The sequence below is a fragment of the Anabrus simplex genome, chromosome 5, assembly GCF_040414725.1.
Source record: "Anabrus simplex isolate iqAnaSimp1 chromosome 5, ASM4041472v1, whole genome shotgun sequence".
NCBI lineage: Eukaryota > Metazoa > Arthropoda > Insecta > Orthoptera > Tettigoniidae > Anabrus > Anabrus simplex.
The window spans coordinates 186,514,747-186,534,000 of record NC_090269.1 but is presented as its reverse complement, the minus strand read 5'-3'; the positions used below and the strand labels follow the sequence as shown (position 1 = coordinate 186,534,000).

Here is a 19,254-nt window from a genome sequence, read left to right as displayed (position 1 = left end):
CTGGGCCGTCACTTTCGTTGCTCTCTTTAATACGTAGGTCTTCGTCCCCTATAGGTTGGTACTCCAGTATTAGTGGATTGTCTGGGTTGTCTTGAGGCTCGTCATTGCCGTCCTCTTCAATGACGATAAGGGCAGCGTTCTGGCATGTTTCCCCAGAGCAGGTAGCACACATCACAGAATATCTGAGCCCTGCACCCCTTCTTGCATTTGCGAGAGAGGAGTTTTAGGAGCTCTGCGGGGGCAGGAACCTGCCAACGGGTAATGGGGATGAGTCCAGCCGAGGTCAATTCCCAACCCCAGTCGGTGGCCTCTTTCTCCACCCCCAACCACTTTTGCACCTGGTGGTATGTGCAATAGTGGTGATACGACGCAGGCTCTGTGGCTGGGGGCAAACGGGCCAGATTCGATTTGGCGTTGGCTGCTGTCTTCACAAAAGCATGGAAGCGTACATTGTTGAGGGTGTCTAACATTTCGTCTCCTCTGTATAGGGTAACTTAGGCACTTGTCATCGGCTGCTGCGACTTGTTGGTGTGTGGCATCTGTTTGGAGGAAAACTCTTGCTTGGTCCACTAGGGCTTGATTTTGTCTGAAGTGGCCCCACATTTTCATCTTCCCATGGCAGAAGAGGGCAGAGGTGGTGTCACACCCACTAAATGCGGGATGAAAAGTTCAAATCCAGGTGGTAGCTACACTTCCCCTTGGTTGAACGAGCTGGTAGAGAATTGGATGCAACTCCCCTTCACCTCTGTCACTCTTCTGGAAGTATATATTTGTTTTAGTGGATCCTAGACCACAGAGGAGCACGAGCAAATCCACATCCTCTCCAAAGATGAATACATGGTCATTGGAGTTACTTTTTTGCAGAGCAGTCACGATGATATTGCGGTCTGCATCCTCTTTTGATATTTTGTCTCAATCCCCTCGAGAACAAAAGCAGAACAGAGATGCTCATTGAGACAAACCTTGTTTTTGTTATTCGAGAGCATATTCTCTTGGGGGACTGTGATGATGGTCGATGCGTCAAACACAATTTCCGCTGATGCTGCACAAAGCAAAATGAGTGGGAGCTCGAGAGGGTTAAGCACTCTCTATCCCAAATTGTAGTTTAAAAAGATAGAATTGATACCAAGTTTCTTTACATTTTAGAGGAAAGTTACATGGTCAAAGGCTTCGGACCGGCCCCGAGAGTTAAACTGCTGAGCTAGCAAGAAAAGAAGTTACTAAAAGGCCATTATCTGGTGGTTGAACTGCTGCCCGAAGAAAGAGGTGCTTCCCGCCCCCTGCTACATAATTTACACAAAGATAGATGTTACTGAAGTGCCGCGGAGACCCGAAAATCAGCAGTTTATATACCCTCGTGGAAAGTTCGAGGTGTTTCAGGAATGAGAACACCCGCCCACAATCATTTCATTGGCTAACAACGAAAACCCCTACACTAGATGAAGAAGAAACACATTATTGGTGGAAAATTAATTACAGAAATTCCTTATTGGTTAAATTCAAAACTGGCGGAAAGAAAGGGTTAATATTGCCAACTTAAACAATGACTGAAAGAAATTTAACAAAAAACAAACTTATAAACCCAAAATTTCTCCAAAAACACAGTTCTTCCACTTCGCACTAGGGTGCATAATTGTAGTCCTTCAGTAGTGCCATCTGGAAGAGAATGTCCATGCTTCTTACTACAGGCAAAACAAAATTACATCGAAAACGACCCAGTTCAGAAACTTCAAAATTTACAAGTAGGGACATCTTCTGAGAAACTTGAGAATTAACATTGTAGATAAAGTTCAGACTTCCTCCAGTAGAGGAGTTTCAACTGGCGCAAAGTTTGAATTAGCGGTGTGGAGGTGTACCACCCGGTACAATTATTATTATTATTATTATTATTATTATTATTATTATTATTATTATTATTATTATTATTATTATTATTGTACCGGGAGGTACACCCCAACCCCGCCCATTTAAATGCTGCACCTAATAGAACTTCTCTACGGGAGGAACAGTGAACTTGAAACAAGTCCTTCTTAAACTTTTACTCAGAAGATGTCACTACATTAATTTGACGTAAATTTGTTATTGTGAAGTTTCCAGTACTGTGTGAATTTCTAATTGTTTTGTTAGCCCTTTATCAAGAAGTTTGAACTTTCTTCAACAGAAGTCATTGCTCATAAACTATGATCATGCACCCTGGTGCGAAATGGAAGAACCTTGATTTGAAGAAGTTTTGTATCCATAAGTTTTTTTTTTACTAAATTTCGTTCATTCATTTTTGGGTTGGCAATATTGATCTTTTCTTTCCACCAGTTTTGAATCCAGCCAATCCCTAATTTTTGTAACTTAATTTCCAACCAATCCCGCATTTCTTCTTCGATTCTGAGTGTCACTTTTAAATTTGACCAATAAAACCCTGTGGGTGTGTCTTGATTATTCATGAAAGGTCTCGAACTTTCCCCGAGCGTTTATGAACTGCGGATTTTCACGTCTCTTGGCCAATTGATCGTCATCTAACTTAGTGTGTGTGTCAAGCAGGAGGCGGGAGGCGCCTCTTTCATCAGGCAGCAGTTCTTCAACAAGGTAATAGCCATCTAACATCTTACTTTTCTGCTAGCTCCGCAGTTTAACCTGAGGGAAAGGTCTGAAAACTTAACTATGTAACCAACTTCTCTAAAATGTAAGTTCTGTCGGCTAATGGAAAAATTTCATAAAATCTCCAACTGTAATTCGGGGATAGAGAGTGACGTACCCTCTCGAGCTCCCCTTCATATTGGTTTGAGGTGACTACGTTTTGTAACTGGTTTTCTTCCTTTCCGAAATGTCTTAAATTATTCTTATACGAGTCACCTCCATAGTTTGGGAATAGCCCCTGTTTCATCGGCCTAGTGCCCCTTAGGTTTTCAGACTTCATATCTTGGAGTGCAGATACACGCCTCCATTCTATTTGTGTTTTGGGGCATTTACTTAACCTGTTCTTTTCTACTACGGCCCAATAGGTTGGGTACTAGATACCCCTGTTTCAAATTTTGTAAGTTGTGCCTTGATGGCAAGTAATTGTAATTTTCTGATATTGCTTGAGTAGGCTAGAGAACTGAGAGCACGTTAGCTCTTTTTCTAGTGTTGTAAAAGTGCCTCTGGGAGGCCAGATATTGTAATTGCTGGAGCAAGTGCTCCACGTATTAGGGGATTTCTGCTCTTAAGTAAAGTTGTGATCTTTGTAAAGTTGAGCATGTAGCTCAGGAATTGTGAAGTGAGGGCTTGAAGCCCAAGATCTGTTTATACCACCAATCTTATCTATCCTAAGACTTGTTTATTGCTACTGGTACCTGTTACATTGTTACTTGTTTTTTTTTTTTTAAAGAGAAAAAGAAATAACCTTTGTTACAGTTTTAGATTAACTTTGATTTTGTAGTTAGACCCATTCACCCCGGCACCTTCTTTCACCTCTGCTGGTCCATGGGTATCCCCGCAACAATTATTATTATTATTATTATTATTATTATTATTATTATTATTATTATTATTATTATTATTATTATTATTTCTTCCTCTTCCTGTAGGCATCCTGAACACCGACTTCATTTAGTTTCTCCAAAAACTGAGCATTTTCCTAGAGACCACATTTTACACTGATGGCAACTAATGAGTGGATACCACGTTTTTTAACAATTGCCACTGATTTGTCCTCAAGTGGACACCAACATATAAGATACGAGCCTGTAGTCACTGACATTGTTGGAATCTGTTCACAACATGAAAAACATTATTATTACTATTATTAGGTATCTGACAAATGAATGGGTGTCTGAAAAACGGCGTAAGTTGTTTTCCACTACTTTTCAGGAGAGCGTTTTAAAGTTGGGTGTACCAGAATATTTCACAACTAGCTGTAGTACCTGGCGTTGCCTGGATAGTTTCTGAATATTTACCTTTAAGATTTGCATTACCAGTTAGTTATGTGCGATGTGAATTTTTATAGAATTCCTTTTTGACTTGCAGATTGATATGTTATGATCTATTATGTAGTTTTAAAATTATTTAGATGTGTTTGATTTCAAGTTTTAGATTATTTAGTTTTCGAGTAAAACTTCATCCTTATGGAAGCTCGAATCGACTGGGAAGTATTTGATCCTGTCAAAAATTAATAAGTGATAACTATATGTATTTAGCCGTCGCACTATAGATACGATGTACAGGATTTCTACTGTCAATGAGACTGTCCCCCTCCCGCCCTCCACCACTAAGAGATATAAAATCTGGATTGTCACCATTTATCTCCGTGACCCAGAAAACTGTAGATTCGACACTGTTTTCGATTATTTTTATATCTCACTCTCCCTCACCCACACCCCAAAGGGGGCTGAAGATGAATTTAAAAAAATTCGGAGTGTCACTAATTATTTCAGCTACCACGAAAACTATAGATTCGATAATATTCTAGATTATTTTTATACCACCCCTCTCGCCCCCTGCCCATAAGGGTGCTAGGGGTGTCTTACCCTCATGCAGTTTGTCTCCTGATACTAATTGATAAGTGTACCAAGTTTGGTGAAATTGCTCCAGTGGTTTAGGAGGAGATGTGTCATTTACACACCCACACACCCACGCACACACATACATCAATTTTTATATATAGTAAGAAGAAGATAATATTTTTATATGTAGTTTTTCGATTAATTTTATATCTCACCCCCTTCGCTCCCCACTTGGACTTGCAAAAAATCCGGAGTAATACTATTCATCTCAGAGACCCTGAAATCTATGGATTCGAAACTGTTTTTAATTATTTCTATATCTCAACCCCCTTTGCTCCCCACCTAAAAGGGGGTTGGACTTTAAAAAATTCTAGAGTATTACTTTTCAACTCAGCGACCCCAAAAACTATGAATTCGACACTATTCTCGATTATTATTGTAACTACCCCTCCCCCTGACCCTCTCCCTTACGGGCGCTAGGGATGGCTTACCCCCCACAGTGATCGTCTCCCGATAGTAAGTAATACGTGTACCAAGTTTGGTTGAAATTGCTCCAGTGGTTTAGGAGGAGATGTGTCATTTACACACACACTTACATTTCTATATATAGTAATATTTTTATACTCGTACTTCACCCCCTTTCCATCCCCGCCCAAAGGAGTCCTATGAGTACCTTACACAACAGTATATTTTTTTCCAGATATTAAGTCTTATTTGTACCAATTTTGGTTGGCAGCTATGTCCAAACGTACATACATAATCTCATTGCTCTAGAATCCTGGTTACGGCAGTTCATTTCTTTATCCGATTCCTAGAGCAGGGGTTGTGTGGTGCCAGTATCTCCGAAACGGTTGGATTTAGGGCCTTAAAACAAGGTTTTCGGGCCCATAGGGCTTACCGAGTTTTGTTCTGTGCGTCAAGAGGATTAAATTGAGTTTTGTCTCGTCCTTATACGACAAATTCGTTATTTTGCCTATAATAGTATAAGAGAAAATAAAACCGTTGTGGTTTTCCTATAAAACCCCGTCTTTTCAAAGATTTTAAAATTATATGAATATCGAAACCTTCCCCGGGGTGAGTATACTCTAAATATGAAGTTTGGTTGAGATCTATCCAGCCGTTTCGACGTGATGGTGGAACAAACAGACAAACAGACACGAACAACTTTATTTATAAGAAGATGATTATTTTTATTTACTTTTTTAAACATGCACCCTTATTTCAAACAAACAAAAAAACAATTTGATAGGTACAGGGAAAACTCACCGATGATGATGATGATGATGATGATGATGATGATGATGATGATGATGATAAATTTTCATTAAAAATGAAAAATACAATTTTGCATTTTTGGTAACATTCGCCCTCATTCCAGACATCTATTCAAGTGTTTTGTTTTTATTTTATTTTTATGTAATTTATTTAACACTAGCTGATGTACCCGTGCTTCGCAACGGGATTCTCAGAAAGACTGACTTGGTGGTTTTCCTAACTGAATTCAACATAGGTCATTACAAAAACGTCAGTAGGAATGTAGCAATTGAAAGCAATATTATCATATAAAATACTCGATCAAATGAAAAACTGCACACTTTCTCACTTTCAACAAACAGTACTATGGTGCCGATCTAAGAGTCCAAAGTTCCAGAGCTGGAATAACCAGGTCGCAGACTGCCGTGAACACTCCTCTGCCATTATTCCGTTAAATATGCACACTACTCGTTCCAATCAGTGCCTCAGAGTAGGGATTGAATAGCTCGAATACTTTGATGAACCAGTGTGCTACGTACCAGATATATCAGAAAATGTATGAACCAGAGGAATGGCATGCTAAAGAAGAAAGTTATCTTACTCCCCAGCTACTTCCCGCCAATATACAGGCAGGCTGTTACAGTCGGTACGACCAGGCGAGTTGCCCATGTGGTTAGGGGCGCGCAGCTGTGAGCTTGCATCCGGGAGATAGTGGATTTGAACCCCACTGCCGGCAACCCTGAAGATGGTATTCCGTGGTTTCCCATTTTCACACCAGTCACACAGGCTGTACCATAAAGCCAGGAAGCTTCCTTCACACCACTATTCATTTCCTATCCCATCGTCGCCATAAGACCTACCTGTGTCGGTGCGACGTCAAGCAAATTAAAAAAACCTCGGTACGCTGCAGTAATCCTATCTATCGGGGATGAGAGAAACAGAAGACAAAAAGCACATCACAACAAACAATGGTCAATGTAATGTTATTGTTGATAAAGTTTATGAGCTTTCTATATTGCAGGCCTTCACATTAGTTTTCATTCGACTCTGTGATATTAGGGTGTCTTACAAAATTATTTATATCGTAGACTGTAGTTCCTTATTCTCAGACTTTACATATCGATTTTCACTAAATTCTGTTTACCCATTTTCTTGTGACTCGGCACTGATATGGACTTAATAACAAAAATCCAAATTCATGAATATCTCTGATTATATGCGGTACGGTAACAATGTATAAGACATAAGTGATCGAAAATTTAATAACTTCTTACATTACTACTACTACTAACTTACGACATAACTAAAGTTATGTTAGTTATGTAGTATATGTCGATACGACCACTAATAACAGAAATAACTTATTTGAGAATTACATTTCTGGCCTTCCCCTAAACTACCATTTCACTCAACGTGAATAAAATAATTTGTAGCCTAGATTGCAGTGGTTCATCACCCGACATTACATACCGATTTTCATTAAATTCTCTTCAGCCGTTTTCTGTTGATGCGTGTACAGACAGACAGACAGACAGACAGACAGACAGACAGACAGACAGACAGACAGACAGACAGACAGACAGACAGACAGACATTACGGAAAAGTAAAAAATGCATTTTCTTGTTACTGTGGACATGACCGATACAGAAATACCGTTCTTTTCAAATTCTGAGCAATGTACAGACAAAACTCTTATTTTATATATATAGATTTTATTATTGTTCTAAAAGTCTGTAAAGAAAAAATTCACAAATAAATTGAACACAATCATACAAATTGAAATATGAAGCTACTCACAGGAGAAACAAAAACTGTACTGTGAGCTCGGAGATAAGAAACCGGATAGTGTGGCGTGAAAGAGGGGGTGAAGACAGAGGCCTTGAGCTGGCCCCTACGATGTGAGAGAGGATTGGAAGAGGGGAACCAAGGAACACTTGCCTACGCACAACAAAGAACTGCTACAATCCTCAAGGGCAAGGGCGCTTGCCACTCTACAATATTTTGCACGCATTAGCTTGTTGACTAATAATATTGGTACTATACGCGCACTTTATCTTGAGCCCGGATCTCCATAGTAACGAATGGGAACTAGGGCTCAAGAAAAAGTGCGCGTACTATACCTACCTACAATTTATTCAACTTACATACCTCCTATATGATCATAACACGTTTTGCATGTTTAAATCTCATTTCATGCAACAAAAAGGTGGGTAGGTACATTTCTGGAAAAATGTAATTTTATCTTATATGTTTTTTTTTTTTGAGATTTCGATAGAACTACGAGGCTTACAGACCCCGCTCTGCGCTTAATTTGAAAGCTAATGAAATTGCCTACAAATTATATTCTGGGAGTTCTACTCGTAGGATCAATGGTTGCAGTGCCATTTTGGTCCAAAGAAGGTCTAAAACTAAAATTTTCAATTGGAAAAACTAGCCTATTTTCAAAGTGCCGTAATTCGGTAACCAGTTGACCTACAGAGCTCCGGTTGGGCTAAATATGTAACAAATTTAATGCTATTAAAAAACGTATAGAGTAGCTTTCAACGAAAAATGCATGGATTAGGAGATACAGAGCAGAATCTGAAACAAGTCCAAGAATGTCGCGGTTTTTCGTGTGTAAAAATTTTTCTACAACTTTCTGAGAGTTGCGAACTTGGGCATACATAGCCCTAATGGGTCCAAACACCATACTAAAAAATCAGAGATACATCATGTTTTGCAAATTTAGCAATTTTTTGTGTTGATTTTGACTGACCTATTAAGTCAACTGGAAATGAAAAAATCTACTTTCCCAATTTTAAAAGCCTCAATCAGTGGGTTTTATACGTGATGTCAGTTCATCAATTTGGTATCTACAAGAGATGTTGTACATGGGGCAAGCCATAAGACATGTGAGCAAAGTTTATGAAAATATGTTGCTTTTGGGGGTAAAGTGCAAATAATTAAGTGATCTTGTGCTGTACACTTTATTGAAAAGTACATGATGATTTAATGAAGTAGTTTTCAAAATAATGTAGTATGAGATCATTCTCTGTTCTGTTCTAGCAAAAGCTGGATTGTCACAGAAAGTATCTGCTATTATTATTCATGAATTTGACCAAGAGCTCTCCAGTAAAGAAAAGGAAGTGAAAGAGATTCAGGAACGTCTGTATGCTGCCCAGAAGACACTCCATCTGCTCCGATATGTTGTTATATCATCATATTATCGCAGTAAACAGGCAGAGGTATTGTTTCAGTTGTGTTTGTTGACTATTGTTGATTTTCTCCATCTTCAAAATTTACACGCAGTTTATTAAGTAGTTCAATATTTTTTTCCTTATTGACCATATAAAATATTGTCGCAGGTTTTCAGGGCCCTAAACCCATATCTACCCTCTGTTGACACATGACAACATGATTATCTGAATATTGTTGCTCATGTATTAGTAAACAGCAAGAACATTTCGAGGTGCATTATTGACAGTTCATTGTTTGGCACTTGACAACACGAAAAGACAAGACACTCAATTTCATGCCTTATCGAGTGATTGGATGTGAAATATAGTTCCATATACAGCTAAGAGGATAATGCTTCCATTGCAGTATTATTTTCTTATTGTTAATTTTAGCCCGCCTAGTGACTATGATCTTTGAGGTGTCAAGTCTACAGTGTATGGTCTGACAGCATGGTTAGCTGGTTCGAGTACCATTGGTCGAAAAATTTTCACCATCAGAATGTTGGCCGGCAGGGAAAGACAGATTGTATACAATTTCTAATCACTAGATTGCTTTCCAAAAGCCTGGATTCAACGCCAAACCTCTCCGCAGTGTTTACATGGAGTGAAGGAATGTGACACTGTTGACGGTGATTCGCCTGCCAGATGGGGACATTAACACAGGTCTATACTCACGGCTCCCAGCCGTGCTATTGTTCACAGAACATATTGTAACTTGAAGGCTTGCAGTCATGGCACCAAGCTCGAGTAGCTTTGCGCACATATTTCAGTTGTTTCACTGAGAGATGGCACTGACATGTTATACAACATTGGAAAGATAGAGAGTTGCTCTTTCTCACAATGGGTTTGCATTCGATTATCTCAACCAGTTTGCATTATAATCGACTTTTGAAAGTCATTCCCCATCGTGTGTTTCTCCATCAAAAGTGATTAGATGAGTAGTATGGCGCGTTGAAGCCAGTTGTTAGCTAGCGGTAATAGTGTGGATATTCTGAACAGAAGTGATAATGAAAGTGAGTCAAAAACTTCAGATTGATGGATTTATTTAGTGTCAGTGGCAGATCCAAGAAAAGTGACAGGAATCAGAAAATTCTGATAGTGATAGCAATGACTAAAATGTTGCAGTATTGGGTGCTAGTAGTGCTAAAAAGAGGACAAATGAACAGTGGAAATGGGGGTAAAGGGCAACAAACCACAAAGAAATTAATTTTCTGGGACTAGTGGTGTAGCTCCAATGTTACTCGAGCAACTCTGGCAGGAACCCGCACAGTTTGATATACAGTGAACGAAACAGACAAGTATGCCACCCACTATTACAGTAGCAATTCAAATACCAAAACAAAAGTAAATGGTTTCCTACAACTTCACATGGAATTCAGGGGTGTTTTGCTCTTCTGTATTCTGTTGGGGCAAGTTAGAAAACCCACTTTTCAATCTTATTTGTCGGTTCGAAAATCAGTTTCCACTCCTTTCTTATCTGATGTTATGCCATTCAGCACTTCTTTTCTCCTTTCAGAATTCTTTCAATGTACTGATTTAAACGTGATCCTACTAACAGATTATCTGAACTCCAGCCAGTCGTCAGTCACCTCCAGCAACATTTCAGGGCCACATGTTATCCTCAGAAAAATATAGCAATAGATGGAAGCATTGTAAGAGGCCATCTTTATTATATTCAGTTCAACCCTCAAAAGAGAACTCATTTTGGTATCAAGATTTACAAAATCTGTGAATCTGTTAGTGGGTACTGCATGGAGTTCGATGTCTATGCTGGGAAGAAAGCACACGGAACTACGACTGAATCACCAATAAGTGAAGCTGTAGTTATGGACCTCGTGTGACCTACTGTTTTTGTAGATAATTAGTATACCTCACCTCCCCTTTTCATGAGGCTAGTGGAGAGTAAAATGAATGCTATAGGTACTGTTAGGGTTACTCAAGAAAACATGCCAGTTGATTGTAAAACAAACAAACTGGAGAAAGACGAAATTCTCGTTAGGTATTCACATAATCGGATGGCTTTTCACTGGATGGATAGGAAAGCTGTAACTGTGTTATCAGCTTACCATGAGGATGTAGAAATGACTTAAACAGGCAAAATGAACAGGAAAACCAAAGCACCGGGCGAGTTAGTCATGCGGTTAGGGACACACAGCTGTGTGCTTGCATCCGGGAGATAGTGAGTTTGAACCCTACTGTCGGCAGTCCTGAAGATGGTTTTCCGTGGTTTCCCATTTTCACACCAGGCAAATGCTGGGACATGGACGCACAGCAACGTCAGACTCGTTGCAAAGTGGGCAGCACTTGTCTACCTGTACTGACATGTCGGTGGCTGTAATTGTACATTAACAGAAGACTGACATTGGACTGTGCAGGAATTAATGACATGGACGGATATGTCGAGGACAGGACTTGAAGGTGCACAAGAATTGTTCAGAATGGGTACCACATCAGTATCAGTTTACCAGAGGTGCAGAAGTGTACGTGATATGCGACCAGCTGTATCAGCCTGGAGCAATTTGAGCGGGAAGGAAATGACATGCTCAATCGCATTATTGTGATTGATGAAACCTAGGCATGAGCGTATGAACCAGAATTGAAGACACAGTCAGCAGAATGGTGTTATCCAGGTTCACCATGATGACACAAGGTGCGACAGAATCCATCACCCATGAAGGTCATGCTCATTTTGGCGTATGACAGCCACGGTATTCTGGAGTGTTGCCCTGTTAGGGAGGGCCATACCATCCAATGTCCAGTACTACCGCAACTTTCTGCTGAACCATCTGCGATGTACACTTCGGTGCTAATGTCTGGCACTGCTGGATAATGCAGTCATACTCCATGATAACGCTACAGCCCACACTGCAGACATCATCAAGAATTTTTTACAGTGGTGAGGGTGGGAAATTCGACCCGACACACTCTACTCACCAGACCTCAGTCCTTGCGACTTTGACCACATTGCACTACTGAACAAACCATTGCATGGGAGGTGCTTTGCTAACAGGGTTGATATCATCACGGCATTCAACGCCTTCTCCATCGTTGGCAGTGCTGTATGGATGAATTGGAGGACTAGTTTGAAGGACAGTCGTTGAGTTTGACTTTGATTCATTTCTGTTCCATTTGTACTAGTGCACAATAAATTTACACAGAGTTCCAATGCGTGTGTTTCATTTCAACCTTTGCCTCCTGTACCGGAACCTTATTTTATGTTATCATTCAGATACACACTGCCTTACTGGTTCAATGCTTCGTGGAATTCCCGTGTTGTTGTATTATCGCAAGATATACTATGATTACCATGACTTAAGGAATGATCTTCGTAAATGTTTACTTGTGTACAACCAACGGATTTTAACTATGGCATTCTTATGCGGAGGATGTAGTCATGTTTTTATTGTATTGGCAGTAAGGTTACTGAAAGTGTAGTGAAATTTAGCGAAAGAAAGAAAAGTTTATCTCATCAGTGCTATAAATTGTAAAATGTAAAATTGAGAATACTGGGTGTCACTCATAGGCTGGCATGCATGTAGTGCAGGACATCAGTTTTATTATTAATTATTCAATTTATTGTTGAAAATTTATTTTATTTTTCTAATACGATGTTAGAGTAGTAATTGGCATGTGTTTGTCATACTTTAGAGTACAGTAAATACTTAGTAGTAAGTTGTTATGAAATATCATTTCCAATAACAGACCAATTATATTGGAATTATGAACTTAATTCAGGACAAATATTTCAAATTCCCTGCGAGAATTGAAATCTTTATAATCTGATGGAGGAGTCAGCTTTTGTAAAAGAGACAAAGTCTCTCACAGTACTCTGGCACTGCCCGATGCTCCAAGTTGCCTGTGCAATGGCCTCCACTATGTGCACTAATCATGCGTCTTGGTAGTTGTGCTATTTACCAACTGTTAAGCCCAGGCACACTGGGGTGAAGCACTCGCAAACCAAGAATGAGTTAGCTGGAAAATGTATAATTTCCAATAATGGGCCAGTTATATTGGAATCATCAATATATATAACCTTCTTAATGTCCCAATTTGACGTACGAATCACCATAAACGGCGTCACCATATAATCGCTGCGGAGGGGTTTGGAATTGAACCCAGGCTTTGACATGTAGGCCATACACTACTTGTTGTATACCTGTCGGCAAACAGTTAGATGGCAAAAAGAAATTTGACTTTTGAGACTCAAACCGGCAAATCAAGATGTGGCACCGTCAAGGTATGATGCTGTAACAAGCATGGCTACCAAGCAAGCTCAATAACATAGCACTTGCGTGTAAGTCATCGAGTTACTGGGAACAACTTGTTGGCTTGGAAAGTCGTTAAAAATCTGTGATAGCTGGACAGAAGGCATTATGGATTTTCCACACTCTCTTCTCTCTCTACATTATAACAATTTATTTTTCATATAGCATCATGCAGGTGCACATTCATCAAACCATCATACAATGTGGAGCCATCTTGATTCTTACAGCCCAGCCCCAGGTACGAGCAGAATCCCAGATAAAGAGTTTCAACTGCTGCTCCATTTTCGGTATAGCTAAACTAAAGAGTATTCCTCCAGATTGCGTATAAATGAAATTTGTAGTACATTTTTTCAACCCAACTTCTGGATAAATGCGCAGTCTGCCACAGAAATTTAAAATGTATTTATCTGATTGTCATAGTACAAGCCCTTAAACAGAAACCTCACATTTTCACTAGTAATTGAGAGCATGCTCACATTGCTGCTGTAGTGTACCTGTCACATACATGTTCTAGTATATGTGAGAAAGTACAGAAAATTCGTAATGGTTGGCATCTCTCGCTCGCTCTCTCTCTCTCTCTCTCTCTCTCTGTGTTTTTTAAATGTACCACTCTCAAATGTTGTATATTGATCTGGTGGTGGTTTTTATTTTAGCCCTCATCGCAGAGCAGTGAGCAACCAAAACGGATCCATCCCGCTATCAAGAAACTACTGGGCAAAGAACCTCGTCTCCATACAGTGGAAACACTGGAGCCTCGCCAGTCTCGTTGGAGACCAGCTGCAAACCACAGTCAGGATCCATCTGCAGACATGGTTAAAGCTGCTGGAGAGGTGGCTGTAGAGAAGGAGAAGCCTCCTGAAACAATCTCCAAAGTGCCACGGTACATTCCTCCTAAGAGCAGTAGCAGTACAAACAGAGTGGAAGTCAAGGAACCGAGGGGTATTCAGCTAAAGGTGAAAAAGAGGTTGGTACTTCAATCAATCAATCAATCAATCAATCAATCAATCAATCAATCAATCAATCAATCAATCAATCAATCAATCAATCAATCAATCAATCAATCAATCAATCAATAAATACTGATCTGCATTTAGGGTAGTCACCCAGGTGGCAGATTTCCTATTTGTTTTCCTGGCCTTTTCTTAAATGATTGCAAAGAAATTGGAAATTTATTGAACATCTCCCTTGCTAAACTATTATAAGTCCTAAATCCCCTTCCTATAAACAAATATTTGCCCCAATTTGTCCTTTTGAATTTCAACTTTATCTTTATATTGTGAACTTTCCTACTTTTAAAGACACCACTGAAACTTATTCATTTACAAAAGTCATTCCATGCCATCTCTCCACTGACAGCTTGGAAAATACCGCTTAGTCAAGCAGCTCGTCTCCTTTCTCCCAAATCTTCCCAGCCCAAACATAGCAATATTTTTGTAACGCTACTCTTTTGTCGGAAATCACCCAGAACAAATCAAGCTGCTTTTCTTAGGATTTTTTCAAGTTCTTGAATCAAGTAATCGTGGTGAGGGTCCCATACACTGGAACCATACTCTAGTTGGGGTCTTATCAGAGACTTATATGCCCTCTCCTTTACATCCTTACTGAAACTCCTAAGTACTCTCATAACCATGTGCAAAGATCTGTACCCTTTATTTACAATCCCATGTATGTGATTACCTCAATGAAGATCTCTCCTTATATTAACACCTGGGTACTTAACATTGATCACTGTAAGGAACTTCCACCTCATCAATGCAGTAATTAAAACTGAGATGACTTTACCTACTTTTAACCCTGTTTATCATCATATCATACCATTGCCTACTGTCCATCTCACCGGGCGATAGCTGCAGTCGCTTAAGTGCGGCCAGTATCCAGTATTCGGGAGATAGTAGGTTCGAACCCCACTGTCGGCAGCCCTGAAGATGGTTTTCCGTGGTTTCCCATTTTTACACCAGGCAAATGCCGGGGCTGTACCTTAATTAAGGCCACGACTGCTTCCTTCCACTCCTAGCCCTTCCCTGTCCCATCGTCGCCATAAGACCTATCTGTGTCGGTGCGACGTAAAGCAACTAGCGAGTTGGCCATGCTGTTAGGGGCACACGGCCGTGAGCTTGCATCCGGGAGATAGTGGGTTTGAATCCCACTGTCGGCAACCCTGAAGATGGTTTTCCGTGGTTTCCCATTTTCACACCTGGCAAATGCTCGGGCTGTATTAATTAAGGCCACAGCCGCTTTCTTCCAACTCCTAGGCCTTTCCTATCCCATCGTCACCATAAGACCTATCTGTGTCGGTGTGACATAAAGCCATTAGAAAAAAAAAACCTGTCCATCTCGCAACATTATTGAGGTAATTTTGCAGTTGCTCACAATCTAGTAACTTATATACTATGCTATACAGAATAAAATCATCTTCAGAAAGCCTTATCTCTGATTCTACTTCTTTACTCATATCATTATTATATGCATAAGGAAACATAAAGGTCCAATATAATTGCTTTGAGGAATTCCCCTTTTAATTATTAAAGGGTCAGACAAAGCTACGTACGCCTACTCTAATTCTCTTGAGTTCTGTTTTCTAGAAAAATAGCCACCCATTCAGTCACCCTTTTGTCCAGTCCAATTGCACTCATTTTTGCCAGTAGTCTCCCATGATCTATCCTATCAAATGCCTTAGATAGGTCAATCGCAATACAGTCCGTTTGACCTCCTGAATCCAGGATAACTGCTATATCTTGCTTACCAAGCAATGAGATCTTCCCTATCTTCCTCTTGACTTTTTCAATGGGACTTTCTAGTTATTTAAACTCTTCGTCTTTTTCCGCGGGGAGAGGATCGAATAGTGGAGACTCCCAGGGCAAAAACTATGCCCTTTTACTAATCTGTTTCCTAGGAATACCCGATGAGTCGGAAAATATCAATTCACTACACTGGCAGTGGAAAAATCTGTCTGACTTGGAGGCAAATTTTTCCTCCAAGCCAGAGGAGAAACCCCCTCTTCACTGATAATTTGGAAAACAATGAATGAGAATTTAATAAAAGTGAAGAGGAAGAAGTTTTTCTTAAGAAATGGCTTTTTCAGACTTGAATTTTGTGTTATTTAGTGAATTGTGGTGCTATGATTTGGAATAGGCCTAAATAGTTATTCTAGACCAGGCCGTACTACTGCTGCTGCTGCTGCTGCTGCTGCTGCTAAGTCAGCCTCTGCCATAAGTATGAACACTGCTCATTCAAAACAGCGCGTCAGAGTAGGGATCGAATAACTGGAATACTATGAAGAACCAGTGTGTTGCATACTTGCTGTATCAGAAAATATAAGAACCAGAGGAATGGCATGCTAAAGAAGAAAGTTTTCTAACTCCCCGGCTATTTCCTGCCAATATTCAGTCAGGATATTATACTCGGTACACAGCAGTAATCGCATCTATTGGAGTTGAGAGGCAGCATAAGAGACAAATAACATCACAACAAACAATGCTCAATGTAATGTTATTGTTAATCAATGTTATGCGCTTTCGATATTGTAGGCCTTCACATTTAGTTTTCTTCCGATTCTGAAATACTACTCGTCATAGTCAGTACGGTAAAACTGAATAAAACATAAATGATCAGAAATTGTATTCTCTGTAACCTTTGTTATGTAGTATTTTTCGATAGGACAAAAAACGTAGATATTTGAAAAAAAATTTAGGCGCCTTCCCCTAAACTACAATTTCATCCAGGGTGAATAAAATTGTTTATAGCTTAGACTGTAGTATGTTATTCCCCGACTCTATATACCGATTTTCATTAAATTCTTTTTACCCATTTTCTCGTGGCTCGGCGTCGATATGGACTTCGCAACAAAAATACAAATTCATGAATATCAGTGTTATCATAGCCGGTACGGTAAAAATGTAAAAGACATATGGTTGGAAATTTAATTCTATATAACTTTGGTTATGTAGTGTTTATCGACACGACCACTAATAACATAAATATTTGAGAATTAAATTTTAGGCCTTCCCCTAAACTACATTTCATTCAGCGTGAATAAAATTATTTATAACCTAGATTGTAGCGACTTATTCCCCAACTTTGCATACCAATTTTTATTAAGATATTACCACTAATAACATAAATATTTGAAAATTATATTTTAGGCCTTCCCCTGAACTACCATTTCTGTCAGCGTGAATAAAATTATTTATGCCTTAGATTGTAGCGACTTATTCCCCGACTTTGCATACCGAGTTTCATTAAATTCTCTTTAGTCGTTTTCTAGTGATGCCTGTACAGACAGATAAACAGACAGACAGACATACATTACAGAAAAGTAAAAAGTGCATTTCCTTGTTACTGTGGACATGACCGATACAGAAATACCATTCTTTTCAAATTCTGAGCATTGTACAGACAAAACTCTTATTTTATGTATATAGATATAAGGAAAGATAAGTATTTAACTCTTATTCTTATTTTAATATTCATAATCTGATGTCCAGTACGGTCTACAATGAGATTTTTTACTCGTAATGAGGGCATTTTACATTGTGTATCCACAGGTACAGTGAAAACTATATCTACTATTTCTAAAGATGAGAGGAAAATATTAAAAAAGGTGTGAAAAACACGAGAACATGTATGAAAACCTTTTCTGTTGAGGTTTAAAAAAATAACAAGTGCACTGAAAGGTTTGAAAAATAACAAATATGAAAAACATACGCATGGGGGCCAATAAATATATCCAAGTATTATTGCAGTTCACGCTTTTTCTAAAACAAATGTTAATAGGAGCTTTTTATTTCAGAGCAATTGGTTATTAAACGTTATTTTCTGGTCACACTCCTAGACAATGAATTGGAGGTTACACTCGTCCGTGTGCGACCAGGAAGAATCTGGAGGAATGACTTTGACCTCCATTTTGAAAAACTTCGACCTATAGTCGAATGATCGAGTCGAAACTCAAAGGTGTGAGTTCAACATTCGCGACCTCTGCACACTTATAGATGTGGATGCCAGTCCACTTTCTCAAAGATATTAATTTTGTCTTCATTAACAAGGAATTTCACGATTTTTACATATCCATAACTAGGTTATCTTGAGACAAATACGCGCCACGCTAGTCAGTTTCACACAATTATGTTCCTAATCCAGATATAGGCTACTGTATCAATCGACAAAACTTCACTGAACCACTCAACACAAAATACATTTCTAAATTCTATATGGAATGTGAATTATGAGCACAAAAAGGCTCACTTTTTCCGTAATCACGCAACTGTGGCGACGGTTCTTACCCGAGTTGTAAATCACATTTCTTTCACAAGGAATTACAAATAACATTTTCAGGAATAGGAAAATTGTGATTGTACTCATAGTAAGCGATAATGGCAAAAATTTGTAGTGCGATAGCTATGTACATATGTTTCTAATCCAGATATAGGCTACCGTATCACGTGACAAATATCCTCTGAATGGAATGGAAAATGCAAGACAAATAGATTCACCATGATATTCAGCAATCTTGCGCTAACCGGCAAGCAAAATTGAACATTCCTGAGGCTAACGGCTTGCTCCCCGAACATGCAAATTATCCTGCGAAGTTCACGAATTTAAGGCCTTTTCCCGTATTCACGCAACTTAGGCGACAGATCTTACCCAAGTTCGAAATCACGTTTGTTTCGCAAGGGATGACAAATAACATTTTCAGGGATAGGGAAAATGTGATCGTACTAAGCAGTAATTCACAACTAAGTACTAGAGAAAATCTGTGATGCGATAAGTGAGGTATTTTTGTATAGGTTTAATAAGTGATGTTGGAAATGGGTGACCCATTTTTGAGGTCAGAATCGACAGAGCTTTGAGAGACCTAAATAGGAATAAAGCACCTGGAATTGATGGCATTCCCTCTGAATTACTGACTGCTTTAGGAGAAACCAGCATCATCATCATCATCATCATCATTATTATTATTATTATTATTATTATTATTATTATTATTATTATTATTATTATTATTATTATTATTATTTTGCTTAAATTGTATATGTACAATTTAGGGG

At 39.1% G+C, this 19,254-nt stretch overlaps 1 protein-coding gene across 5 annotated transcripts in view; it reads left to right on the top strand.

Annotated features, from left to right (window-relative positions):
• Nucleotides 1–19,254, top strand: part of D12 (YEATS domain containing 2 homolog D12) — a 278,841-nt gene that overhangs the window by 45,501 nt on the left and 214,086 nt on the right. For 4 of the 5 annotated variants that reach the window (XM_067148415.2, XM_067148416.2, XM_068227589.1 and 1 more), the window contains exons 3-4: nucleotides 8,776–8,954; nucleotides 13,864–14,174. In XM_067148415.2, the coding sequence (XP_067004516.2) occupies nucleotides 8,776–8,954; nucleotides 13,864–14,174 (490 nt within the window). The remainder of the gene's footprint in view (nucleotides 1–8,775; nucleotides 8,955–13,863; nucleotides 14,175–19,254) is intronic. The other variant, XM_067148417.2, reaches the window with a different exon arrangement.